Source organism: Bos taurus, chromosome 26 (assembly GCF_002263795.3).
Source record: "Bos taurus isolate L1 Dominette 01449 registration number 42190680 breed Hereford chromosome 26, ARS-UCD2.0, whole genome shotgun sequence".
In the NCBI taxonomy this organism is placed as follows: Eukaryota; Metazoa; Chordata; class Mammalia; order Artiodactyla; family Bovidae; genus Bos; species Bos taurus.
Genome location: NC_037353.1, coordinates 20,666,581 through 20,678,586, shown reverse-complemented (window position 1 = coordinate 20,678,586; position 12,006 = coordinate 20,666,581). Strand labels below are relative to the sequence as shown.

General features: G+C 40.2%; 1 protein-coding gene across 3 annotated transcripts in view; it reads left to right on the top strand.

Moving 5' to 3' along the window:
- Positions 1–12,006, top strand: part of COX15 (cytochrome c oxidase assembly homolog COX15) — a 29,329-nt gene that overhangs the window by 2,933 nt on the left and 14,390 nt on the right. For all 3 annotated transcript variants that reach the window (XM_024985622.2, XM_024985623.2, NM_001076861.1), the window contains exons 3-7: positions 976–1,098; positions 1,381–1,567; positions 6,594–6,761; positions 8,987–9,068; positions 10,779–10,933. In XM_024985622.2, the coding sequence (XP_024841390.1) occupies positions 976–1,098; positions 1,381–1,567; positions 6,594–6,761; positions 8,987–9,068; positions 10,779–10,933 (715 nt within the window). The remainder of the gene's footprint in view (positions 1–975; positions 1,099–1,380; positions 1,568–6,593; positions 6,762–8,986; positions 9,069–10,778; positions 10,934–12,006) is intronic.

Here is a 12,006-nt window from a genome sequence, read left to right as displayed (position 1 = left end):
TACTTCATTAGAGTTGCAAAATTGTAATAGGTATTTTATTAGCTCAACTATAAAGAAAAACTTTCTCTCATCAGTGATTTGGTTATGCTGAGGTACAACATGTTAGGAAAGGCAGGATAAACACTTAATTCCTTTCCCTTTATTTATCAATCTTCAAAGTAATAAGTTGGTTCCAAGCATTTTCCAAAAGTGACCAATAAAGTGAGTTTTTAAGTATTAATGAGCTCATAGGTTTAAATATATTAGATTTGTTTCAGTCCATTGCAGTGGTGATGATTTGCTCCAGTTGTCCTATCTTTAGTCAGTGGGAACCTCTTCAGATTGACTCCAGTCTTTCTGACAGGAACCTGGTAAACTCTGACCCCTTGCTTTCTGGGTAAGATGTCCCAGGCGTGTCTTGTACACATCCTGCCTCAAGCCTGAAGTTGGCTTTTTTACTTTTGGAACCCTGACCCCTTTTGGTGAAAATACTTCCTAGTGTTATTAAAGTATGTCTTCCTCAAATTCTCTCTGCATTCCCTGTGCCCTTACCTTATGTGTTATGTAGGCTGTAATCAATAAGTTTTTTTTTTGTCTTTAAATGCACTCAGTAACCTCAACTGATTTATTTCTGTATTAATCTCTTCCCCTTGTGTAAATAATATTGGCTATGCACTTCGGGCACATTTCTTTGGTCTAAGGGTTGATTTTATCTGTCAGGGAATGCTAGTGAAAGAAGTAAGGAGAGTTTAATGACATAAAACAAGGAGTAAAGAAATTTGTACCTGATAGCAGCTCTTTCTGACAAAATTCTAAGCAGTAAGAAGAGAGCAAGTTGTCAAAAGAGGAAACAATGAAATGATACGTTTACTTTTATAGGGGTCAAGTTCAGATCTGCTTGCTACTGTAAACCATTTATGAGTAATTGAGTGTGGTGCACACACATATACACACTGAAATTTAACACATACACTCAAATTTCTTCCCTATCTTAAGGTTGACAGAGTCTGGCCTCTCAATGGTAGATTGGCATTTAATAAAGGAGATGAAGCCACCCACAAGCAAAGAGGAATGGGAAGCAGAATTCCAAAAATATCAGCAATTTCCAGAATTTAAAATGTAAGTATTATAGAAAATTGGGTAAACATCCCAATAGATCCACTCAATCTTTTTCTTATTTAAAACATTTCAGAACAGTAGGTTCTATTCTTCTTTGATATTTGATTTAGGTATGTTTAGCAAGCTTCCTACTCTAAACCTCCATTTCCAAAGTGATTCTGAGGTGGCTGATGAGGAAGATGTCAGACTGGTCAAGTTTCAAAATCAAGAATGTTCCTGCATTCTATCAGAAAATAAAAATCAGATGGATCTTTCTTATTTTTGACTTCCCTTTTCACCCAGCTTGAATCACGATATGACGCTGGCGGAATTCAAGTTCATCTGGTACATGGAGTACTCACACCGAATGTGGGGTCGCCTTGTAGGCCTCGCATACATCCTGCCTGCTGCCTACTTTTGGAAAAAGGGCTGGCTCACCCGTGGCCTGAAAGGACGTGTTCTTGCCCTCTGTGGTTTAGTTTGCTTCCAGGTGAGATTTACGCGAGTTTGGGAAAGCAGAAATGTTCTCAGGAGCTTCCTAGTGGGCATAGTTTTTAGTAAAGTAATCTTTGAAACAGTATAACAAAGGAGGTAAGAACGTGGATTTTGGTGTCATAGGCCTGGCTTCAAGGCCCAGCTCTGTCACCTAATAGGGCATGTTGTCTAACCTCTGTAGGCTGTGCTTTCCTTACCTGTAAATGGGGAAAATAATAGACCCTAACGCTTAGGTTTTATGAAAATGAAAAAAGATCGTGATGTAAAGTACTTAGTGTCTGGAATCAGTAAGCGCTCAGTAAATATGTTTTTGTGTCACAAACTCAAAAACAGGGAATTACAGTTTCTTTCCCATCATGGCGTGCTTTCTGCGTCCTTGGTCTCCTCCCTTTTTCTAACTTGCCTGCTCTATGGGGAAGTGAGATGCCTATGCTAGAACGGCTGTAGAAACAAATAGGGAAATTTCAAGAGAGAAACATTTTGTGGGATGAAGGATCTTTGAATACAGAGGTAACTGAGAGATGTTCAAGTATAAAGGGTGATTAAAGTTATGTAAGTTGAACTTCTCTTAAAGAGAAGAATGATTTCTGCAGTTCTGGGGTTAGGGAAGCCTGAGAGCCAAGTAAAGGAATGTTAGAGAGGACACACGGGAGTATGTGTGTCAAGATACACAGGCTCTAAAGGAGAGTCTCAGAGCATCGAAGAAATATCAAAATTTGGTCAGCAGGAAGCTAATTGGTTGATTTAAATCAAAGTGGTAAGAAAAACAACTCACGATTAGAAATGAGGGAGATGGAAGAGACAAAATAGAAGGGATAGAAACAGATAATAGAGTTAGACATTAATAAAAATCTAATACAAACTAGGGATAGTTGGTGAAACAAAGTTTGTTTTAAAATTAAAAAAAAAAACACTTAAGTCAGACTTTCAGGGAGGCAAACATTTGAAGATGGCAGATAGGATTTTAGGAGGAAGAAAGTGGGGGCTGGCAGATCACACTGTGAACGCCCTCATCTTCCAGCATGCTCGGCAGGTGAAATCAAAGTAATTAGAACATCCAGGGTAATAGTGAAGGGGGAAAGAAATAGCCAAAAAGACCTTGAGGAGCATATGTTTATGTTGACATGATTCTGTTAGCTGGGGAGGGTTGGCGTGAAAGGGCTGTACCTTATCTGATATGACTAGAACTGACAGTTTGGTTAAATGAAGAGTCAGTTAAACAGGGAATCGTAGAATAATAATACATACCTTAAACTTTTGCACTTAAGCATGTACTTTCATTATAATTTTTTTAAAAAAAGAGTAGAAATTTAGACACTGGCAAACCAATTTGCCTGAAAAACTTTACAGATTTTTATGACTTGCCCTCCCACAAACTTAATAATTGTCTGTTCCCACCTAACATGAGAATAATTGTTTTTAAGCAGTTATCTTTGTCAAGCTTCTCCAAAGCTTTCACAGTCTAGTTTAAGTTTTTATCAAATCACCTGTCTTTTTACTTTCATATTTCACTATTTACATAATGTTAAATTATGTCAAGAATTTGTCCAAAAGGTTTTGTCCAAAATACACGTTTGTGTCCTTTTCTATATTTGGCTCTTCAGGTCAGTTCAATTACTCAGTCGTGTCCGACTCCTTGCGACCCCATGGACTGCATGCAGCACGTCAGGCCTCCCTGTCCATCACCAACTCCCGGAGTTCACTCAAACTCATGTCCATCGAGTCCGTGATGCCATGCAACCATCTCATCTTCTGTCGTCCCCTTCTCCTCCTGCCTTCAATCTTTCCCAGCATCAGGGTCTTTTCAGATGAGTTAGTTCTTCCCATCAGGTGGCCAAAGTACTGGAGTTTCAGCTTCAACATCAGTCCTTCCAATGAATATTCAGGACTGATTTCCTTTAGGATGGACCAGTTGGATCTCCTTGCAGTCCACAGGACTCTCAAGAGTCTACTCCAGCACCACAGTTCAAAGCATCAATTCTTCATCACTCAGCTTTCTTTATAGTCCAACTCTCACATCCATATATGACTACTGGAAAAATCATAGCTTTGACTAGACAGATCTTTGTTGACAAAGTAATGTCTCTGCTTTTTAATATGCTGTCTACATTGGTCATAACTTCTCTTCCAAAGAGCAAGCGTTTTTTAATTTCATGGCTGTAGTCACCATCTGCAGTGATTTTGGAGCCCAAAAAGTAAAGTCTGTCACTATTTCCACTGTTTCCCCATCTATTTGCCATGAAGTGATGGGACTGGATGCCATGATCTTAGTTTTCTGGATTTTCTGTTTTAAGCCAACTTTTTCACTCTCCTCTTTCACTTGCACGAAGAGGCTCTTTAGTTCTTTTTCACTTTCTGCCATAAGGGTGGTGTCATCTTCATATCTGAGGTTATTGATATTTCTCCCAGCAATCTTGATTCCAGCTTGTGCTTCATCCAGCCCAGCATTTCTTATGATGTACTCTGCATATAAGTTAAATAAGCAGGGTGACAGTATATAGCCTTGATTTGGAACCAGTCTGTTGTTCCATGTCCAGTTCTAACTGATGCTTGCTGACCAACATACAGATTTCTCAAGAGGCAGGTCAGGTGGTCTGGTATTCCCATTTCTTTCAGAATTTTCCACAGTTTGTTGTGATCCACACAGTCAAAGGCTTTGGCATAGTCAATAAAGCAGAAGTAGATGTTTTTCTGGAGCTCTCTTGCTCTTTCAGTGATCCAGCGGATTTTGGCAATTTGATCTCTGGTTCCTCTGCCTTTTCTAAATCCAGCTTAAACATCTGGAAGTTCATGGTTCATGTACTGTTGCAGCCAGGCTTGGAGAATTTTGAGCATTACTTTACTAGCATGTGAGATGAGTGCAATTGTGTGGTAGTTTGAGCATTCTTTGGCATTGCCTTTCTTTGGGATTGGAATGAAAACTGACCTTTTCCAGTCCTGTGGCCACTGCTGAGTTTTCCAAATTTGCTGGCATATTGAGTGCAGCACTTTCACAGCATCATCTTTTAGGATTTGAAATAGCTCAACTGGAATTCCATCACCTCCACTAGCTTTGTTCATAGTGATGCTTCCTGAGGCCCACTTGATTTCGCACTCCAGAATGTCTGGCTCTAGGTGAGTGATCATACCATCGTCATTATCTGGGTCGTGAAGATCTTTCTTGTATAGCTCTTCTGTGTATTCTTGCACCTCATCTTAATATCTTCTGTCTCTGTTAGGTCCATACCATTTCTGTCCTTTATTGTGCCCATCTTTGCATGAAATGTTCCCTTGCTATCTCTGATTTTCTTGAAGAGATCTCTAGTCTTTCCTATTCTATTGTTTTTCTCTATTTCTTTGCATTGATCCCTGAGGAAGGCTTTCTTATCTCTCCTTGCTGTTCTTTGGAACTTTGCATTCAGATGCTTATATCTTTCCTTTTCTCCTTTGCCTTTCATTTGTCTTCTTTTCACAGCTATTTGTAAGGCCTCCTCAGACAGCCATTTTGCCTTTTTGCATTTCTTTTTTTTGGGGATGGTCTTGAGCCCTGCCTCCTGTACAGTGTCACGAACTTCTGTCCATAGTTCTTCAGACATTCTATCAGATGTAATCCCTTGAATCTATTTGTCACTTCCACTGTATAATCGTAAGGGATTTAATTTAGGTCATACCTGAATGGTCTAGTGGTTTTCCCTCCTTTCTTCATTTTCAGTCTGAATTTGGTAGTAAGGAGTTTGTGAACTGAGCCACAGTCAGGTTCCGGTCTTGTTTTTGCTGACTGTATAGAGCTTCTCCATCTTTGGCTGCAAAGAATATAATCAGTCTGATTCGGTATTGACCATCTGGTAATGTCCATGTGTAGCGTCTTCTTTTGTGTTGTTGGACGAGGGTGTTTGCTATGACCAGTGCTGTCTCTTGGCAAAACTCTATTAGCCTTTGCCCGGCTTCATTCTGTTCTCCAAGGCCAAATTTGCCTGTCATTCCAGGTGTTTCTTGACTTCCTACTTTTGCATTGCAGTCCCCTATAATGAAAAGGACATCTTTTTGGGGTGTTAGTTCTAGAAGGTCTTGTAGGTCTTCATAGAACCCTTCAGCTTCAGCTTCTTCAACATTACTGGTGGGAACATAGACTTGGATTACTGTGATATTGAATGGTTTGCCTTGGAAATGAACAGATCATTCTGTTGTTTTTGAGATTGCATCCAAGTACTGCATTTCAGACTCTTGTTGACTATGATGGCAAGAGTGAATGTCAACTTTTTAGGCATCAATGAACCAAAATGGACTGGAATAGGTGAATTTAACTCAGATGACCATTGTATCTACTACTGTGGGCAACAATTCCTTAGAAGAAATGGAGTAGCCATCATATTTGGCTGTACTTCAGTTCAGTTAAATTCACTCAGTTGTATCTGACTCTTTGTGACCCCATGGACTACAGCACGCCAAGCTTTCCTGTCCATCACCAACTCCCAGAACTTGATCTAACTCGTGTCCACTGAGTTGGTGATGCCATCCAACCATCTCATCTTCTGTCGTCCCTTCTCCTCCTGCCTTCAGTCTTTCCCAGCATCAGGATCTTTACCAGTGAATTCTTCATGTCAGGTGTCCAAAGTATTGGAGGTTCAGCTTCAGCATCAGTCCTTCCAATGAATATTCAGGACTGATTTCATTTAGGATTGACTGGTTTGGTCTTCTTGAGTCCAAGGGACTCTCTAGAGTCTTCTCCAACACCACAGTTCAAAAGCATCAATTCTTCAGCTGTCAGCTTCTTTATGGTCCAACTCTCACATCCATACCTGACTACTGGAAAAACCACAGCTTTGACTACAGGCTTCTATTCCAATAAAATGTTAATCTAAACAGTGGTTAAGTATTTATGGTGCTGTATGTGGAAATTGGGTAGGTCTCAATTCCTGGGTTCCTAGGGATGTGGGAGCATATGGAAAGGAGGGGTCAGAGGATACTCATTTTCTCAGGGAGTCAAGTTGTATAGACAGCTTCAATCTTGTTTTGTTTACCCTTTTTCTTTGTGATTGTAGGGCCTATTGGGATGGTATATGGTAAAAAGTGGATTAGAAGAAAAACCAGATTCCCATGACATCCCTCGAGTCAGTCAGTACCGCCTTGCTGCCCATCTGGGATCAGCCCTTGTGCTCTACTGTGCCAGCTTATGGACCTCGCTCTCCTTGCTGCTTCCTCAGCACAAGGTAAAGTCAGTCTGTATTGTTTACCACACATGTGGACAGGGTCAGAGATGGAAATTCTGGTCCTACATGGAAGTTCCATGTCAAAACGCATACATTCCCTTAGCAACATCAATCAGTTTACTAGAAGCTGGATATAACCAAAGTTTAGAGAAACAATGAACTCTGAGATCTGAGACTCTGGATAGCTTCAGGATGGCAAAGTAAAACCTGCACTTATGCTTTGGGGCAGGAGTGGCTTATTCAAAGGATAATTAGTATAGGAGCCAAATATTTTGTCAGCATTGCCAATCAAGAAAAAGATGAAAACATGAGTTTTAGTAAAAGAAGGAATGAATACCAGCAATAAGAAGGAATGAATACCAGCAATGACAGAATGATCTCTGTGCATTTCCAAGGCAAACCATTCACTATCACAGTAATCCAAGTCTGTGTCCCCACCAGTCATGTTGAAGAAGCTGAAGTTGAACAGTTCTGTGAAGGCCTATAAGACCTTCTAGAACTAACATCCAAAAAAGATGTCCTTTTCATTATAGGGGACTGGAAGTTGACCACTTGACTGTGATTCCCAGTGGGATGATGGTGGAGAGGTGAGGAAGGCCAGAATGAGAGTTGCTTGTGGACCTTAGTGGCGTACAAAGGCCATGTTAAGTTGTTTATTCTTTCCATGGGGACCCTACCATTCAGCAGATCTGACAATATAGTGAACCATAGTGATCTCACCTAAAAGTATTTTCTCTGTATGCTGATTAAAAGGAAATACATTTTAAAATGCATATTATTTTAGGTGTCAAAGTCATGGTTGGCCTGAATAACCTGTTCATGGAGTGAGGTTTAGGTTGATAGTAGGACTTTTAAGTAGAATCATCTCGTAGGTACCTGGAGCCAGTGATCTGGATCCCAGTAAGAATAGGAGTTGTTGACTAGGCACTCATCCCACAGGGAAGCCAGATGGGGTTGAAACATTGGTATAGTAGGTGATTGACATCTGACTAGTTCCTATTCTTACTTTCAAAGCCAGACTTATAAAACTAATCTACATCTATAGCTGTACATCCTAACAACCCATTCTTTTTTTCCACTTCTTGTCATCCGGCTTCCCCATCCATATCCGTCTACACATTGACTCCTACACTTGCACATATCAAGTGTACAGTACTTAGTATAGTCTCCTAAGTACTCCTAACTGAATGGTACTCTGAAAGGTTACCAATGACTTTTTAATTATTAATTGTTCTTCTCTTTTTGTTTGTTTATATTCCACTAATTACAGAAAGGATTTGAGATGATAGTCAACCATATAGAACTGTGCTGTCCAACACAATAGTTCCTAGCCACTATTGCTATTTAAATTCTAATTAAAATTAAGTAAATATAACTTTGTATAAACAAACTTGTTATCTACTTAAACTTTAAATAAAATTAACTTAAAAATTTTTTTCACTTGCTCTAGCCGCTTTTTAGATCCTCCATAGCCACATAATGGCAGCACAGATAATAGAACTTTTCTATTATCACAGAAAATTCTAATGGCCAGTGCTGATACACTGTCCTATGAAATCTTAGTCATGGTACCTAACTCCTCACATACTAGATTGTAAATTGTTTGAGGGCAGCACTCTGGCTTTCCTTTGTATCTTTCCTTTATGCTTATGTGTGCTCATTTTGCCTGTATATAAAGTTCTTGCTAAATATTTGTTGATTTACTGATTATTATCACAAGCTGGCTACAGTAGAATAAAAACAATTTACCCAAAACACTAACTGCAAGAATCTCTACTCTACTCTACTCTCTCTACAGTTTTGATTCTGATTATATTTGCTAAACACTAAATATTACACATGACATGAAAATCCAGTTCTTTACCTTAAGCCACAGCATTTTAACCATGGTGAAATGGCTTTCCCTGAACAATGCAAATCATTCCATTCCTGAACAGATGTATATTGAATACCTATATGCCGTCTACTGGGCTAGGATTACTGTAGTAAGCAAGTGAAATGGCAGTTCCTGTCTTCACAAAACTTACAAGGTAGCAGGGAAGACAAATAGTAAATGTATACATTTAATAAAATTTAGATAAAGTAGAATGTCTTCTGGGAGTGCTTAACCTAGTCTAGGAGTCAGAGAAGATCTGGCCTCAGATTGTCCCTGGAGTTGGTTCTTGGAGATCTTGCTGCCTTTCCTAATTCCTGCAGTCAGTGTCTCTGGCAATTTTCTCATTTAGTTGACTGAGACGCGTCAGCTCCTGCGGTTGAGACGGTTTGCTCACGGAACTGCAGGCCTGGTGTTCCTTACGGCTCTCTCAGGTAGGACTCTTAGCAAAGGTGGCCTAACTTATCTTCAGGTGGGATCTCTTGCTTAATGCTTTCCTCCTGCATCTTTATATCTCCTTCTCACACCTGCCTCTCTCATACCCACCATCTTTACCCTCTTGTCTTCTAATCCTTCCTTCCCCAAATCCTGCTTTTCAGTTAGTTGAACAAAAATATTGAACATGTACTTGGATCCAAACTCTAGGTTCAAATCCTGGCTTTACCCTCTATAAACTATATGACCTTGGACAAGCTGTGTAACCTGTCTGGGCCTCAGTGACCTCATCTATAAAATGGGGAAGATGATAATAGTTTAAGTAATATATGTGAAGTATTTAGCACCTCACATGTAGCAAAGGCTATGTAAGTGTTAGCTGTTGTTATCATATAAACATTATTGTTATTACATTATACCAAGATAGGTCAGACAAAAGCCTGCCCTCAAAGACGGCCTTTAGGTGAAGAGTTTATTGGGGCAAAGAGACTAAAACAGATTTCTTTCATTCTTTAAATCACAGCTCTACCTTTCTTACTCTAGACCTGCCCTGTACAATAATCACTAGCTTCATGTGACTATTGAAGCTTAAGTTAATTAAAAGCAAATAAAATTTAGTTTCTCAGTCACAGTAGCCACATTTCAAGTGCTCAGTAACCACAATGGGTGGCTTGCAGCTGTTGACTGGATGGATGACAGATACAGAACATTTCCATCATTGCAGAAAGTTTGATTGGACAGCACAGCTCTAAATAAAACCATCAAACCAGTGATCTCACCCAAATCTCCCTCCCCCTTTTTTTGATGGAAGAACATGAATTTTGACTTTATAAATGCAATTTAGAAAAATAAGGAATATGATTTAACATACCTGAATCTTCTGTGATCATAAATAATGGATCAGTTATCCATTAAATTCTTTGTGTGTTTATCCAGGGTTTAGTTTATAAGATTTTTTTGAGCACTTGGGGAAGACAGATAAATAAAACCCATAACATGCCAGATGATGTTGAGTGCTGCAAAGAAAATAAAGCAAGATAAGGGGATAGACGTAGGGTTGGGGAGTGCTATCTTATAGAGGATTATTGGAGAGATCTCTTTGATAAAGTGACATTTAAGTGGAAACTTGACGTGAAAGAATAAATTAACTGTTCCAGAATAGATCAGTTGGCGGTAGGGAAGCGAGGCAGTAAGGAGAATGCATATCACAGTCAGTAAAAGAACTTTTCCAAATATTCCTCTCTCTAGAGCTTCTCATCCACCCTCTAGGGGAGGCATGCCAGAATCTTGGGGTGGAAGTAGGTGAGGATGCAAGTTTTTTTTTTTAAGTTTCCATGGTGTATTCCATGGTGAATACAGCAGGGTTTGAGAACCCCTGCTGTAGATCTTTCTATTCTCTGACTATTCCTTTTGTCTAACTCTGAGATAATAAACATTTTCTATGTCGGAACTTCCCTGGTGGCTCAGAGGGTAAAGAATCTGCCTACAGTGCAGATTGAAACCCGGGTTTAGTCCCTAGGTTAGGAAGATCCCGTGGAGAAGGGAATGGTTACCCATTCCAGTATTCTTGCCTGCAGAATTCCATGGACAGAGGAGCCTGGTGGGCTACAGTCCATGGGGTCACAAAGGGAACTTTCACTTTCATGTCAGAACTAGTATTTGATCTCTTCTTTCTCTCATTTTAATAAATATTATTTATTGGAACCCAGGGGCTTTTGTGGCAGGGCTGGATGCTGGACTTGTTTACAACTCCTTCCCCAAGATGGGAGAATCTTGGATCCCAGAGGATCTCTTTACCTTCTCCCCTCTCCTGAGGAATGTTTTCGAGAATCCCACCATGGTGCAGTTTGATCACCGGGTTCTGGTAAGTCTGGCGGTTACTGGCTACTACACATAAGGAGCCTCTCACAGGCTCTGGGTGTCTGAAGCACTGCTAGCAACATTGAGATGGTAGAGTGGGTACTAGAATTCTTTTTAGAAGAATTTTAGTACCAGTTTTCTGATGTGATGTTTTTGTCTTAACTATCCACATGCCTCTAGCCAAATTCTTTTTTGCAGGATACTGCCAGCTTTTTAAAGTTAATTCTCCTCAATCCTGCACATGCAGAGAAGAGTCATTTTAGCAGAAATGAGGCTAAGTAGAGAAGAGAGTGTAAAGACAGTGGTTGCTGAACACATAGCCATCAGGACTGCACCAAGACCCCAAGGAGCTAAGAGCATCATAAATGCTCATCTTATTTAAGCTAATATTTATTAAGGACCTACTGTGAGTCATGTTAAGATTGCTTGGTGGCCTGAGCATGGTAAATCAGAGCCCAGGGAAAGGTTAGTGGCAGGGAGACCTGGGAGAAGCGGTGGTGCTACTGTAGTGAGGCTGTGAGAGTGACAAGGCTCAGTCAGGGCTTCATGGTAGGACCCAGACTTGAGAAGATGAATCCGAAAGAGGTTGTTGTGATTAGAAGACTGGCTGCAGGAACAGAAGTGAAGAAAGATCAAAGGCGATCCTAGAGTTTCTTCTGTGGCATGTTTAAAGCACACCAGCAGGAATGGGACTATTGAAATGAGTGTTGAGCTAGGGACAGAGGATGTCATCAGACTGAGGTACGTTGAGCGTGAGATAACAGTAGGGCACCCAGAGAGAGGGGCCCAGGGGCCTCATATCCAGAGGGAACGCTGGGGCTAAGGCAGGTTACCTTGTGCGGGGTCAGTCCCCACTGCCACACAGCATTTTGGAATAAGTAAAGTCTGGTTGAAATTGGATGGCTGTGAAGAGAAAAAGATGTGAAATTGGTATCGAAAATGATAGAAAACATTTTCCTCAATATCATGGAAGGTCGGAAATCCTACTGCCAGCTCCAGACTCTCTTTCTAAAGTGGAAATGAAAAGGAAACTTCAGATCTTTTTAACACTAGCTGGAAGAATCACCACCTCCTCTA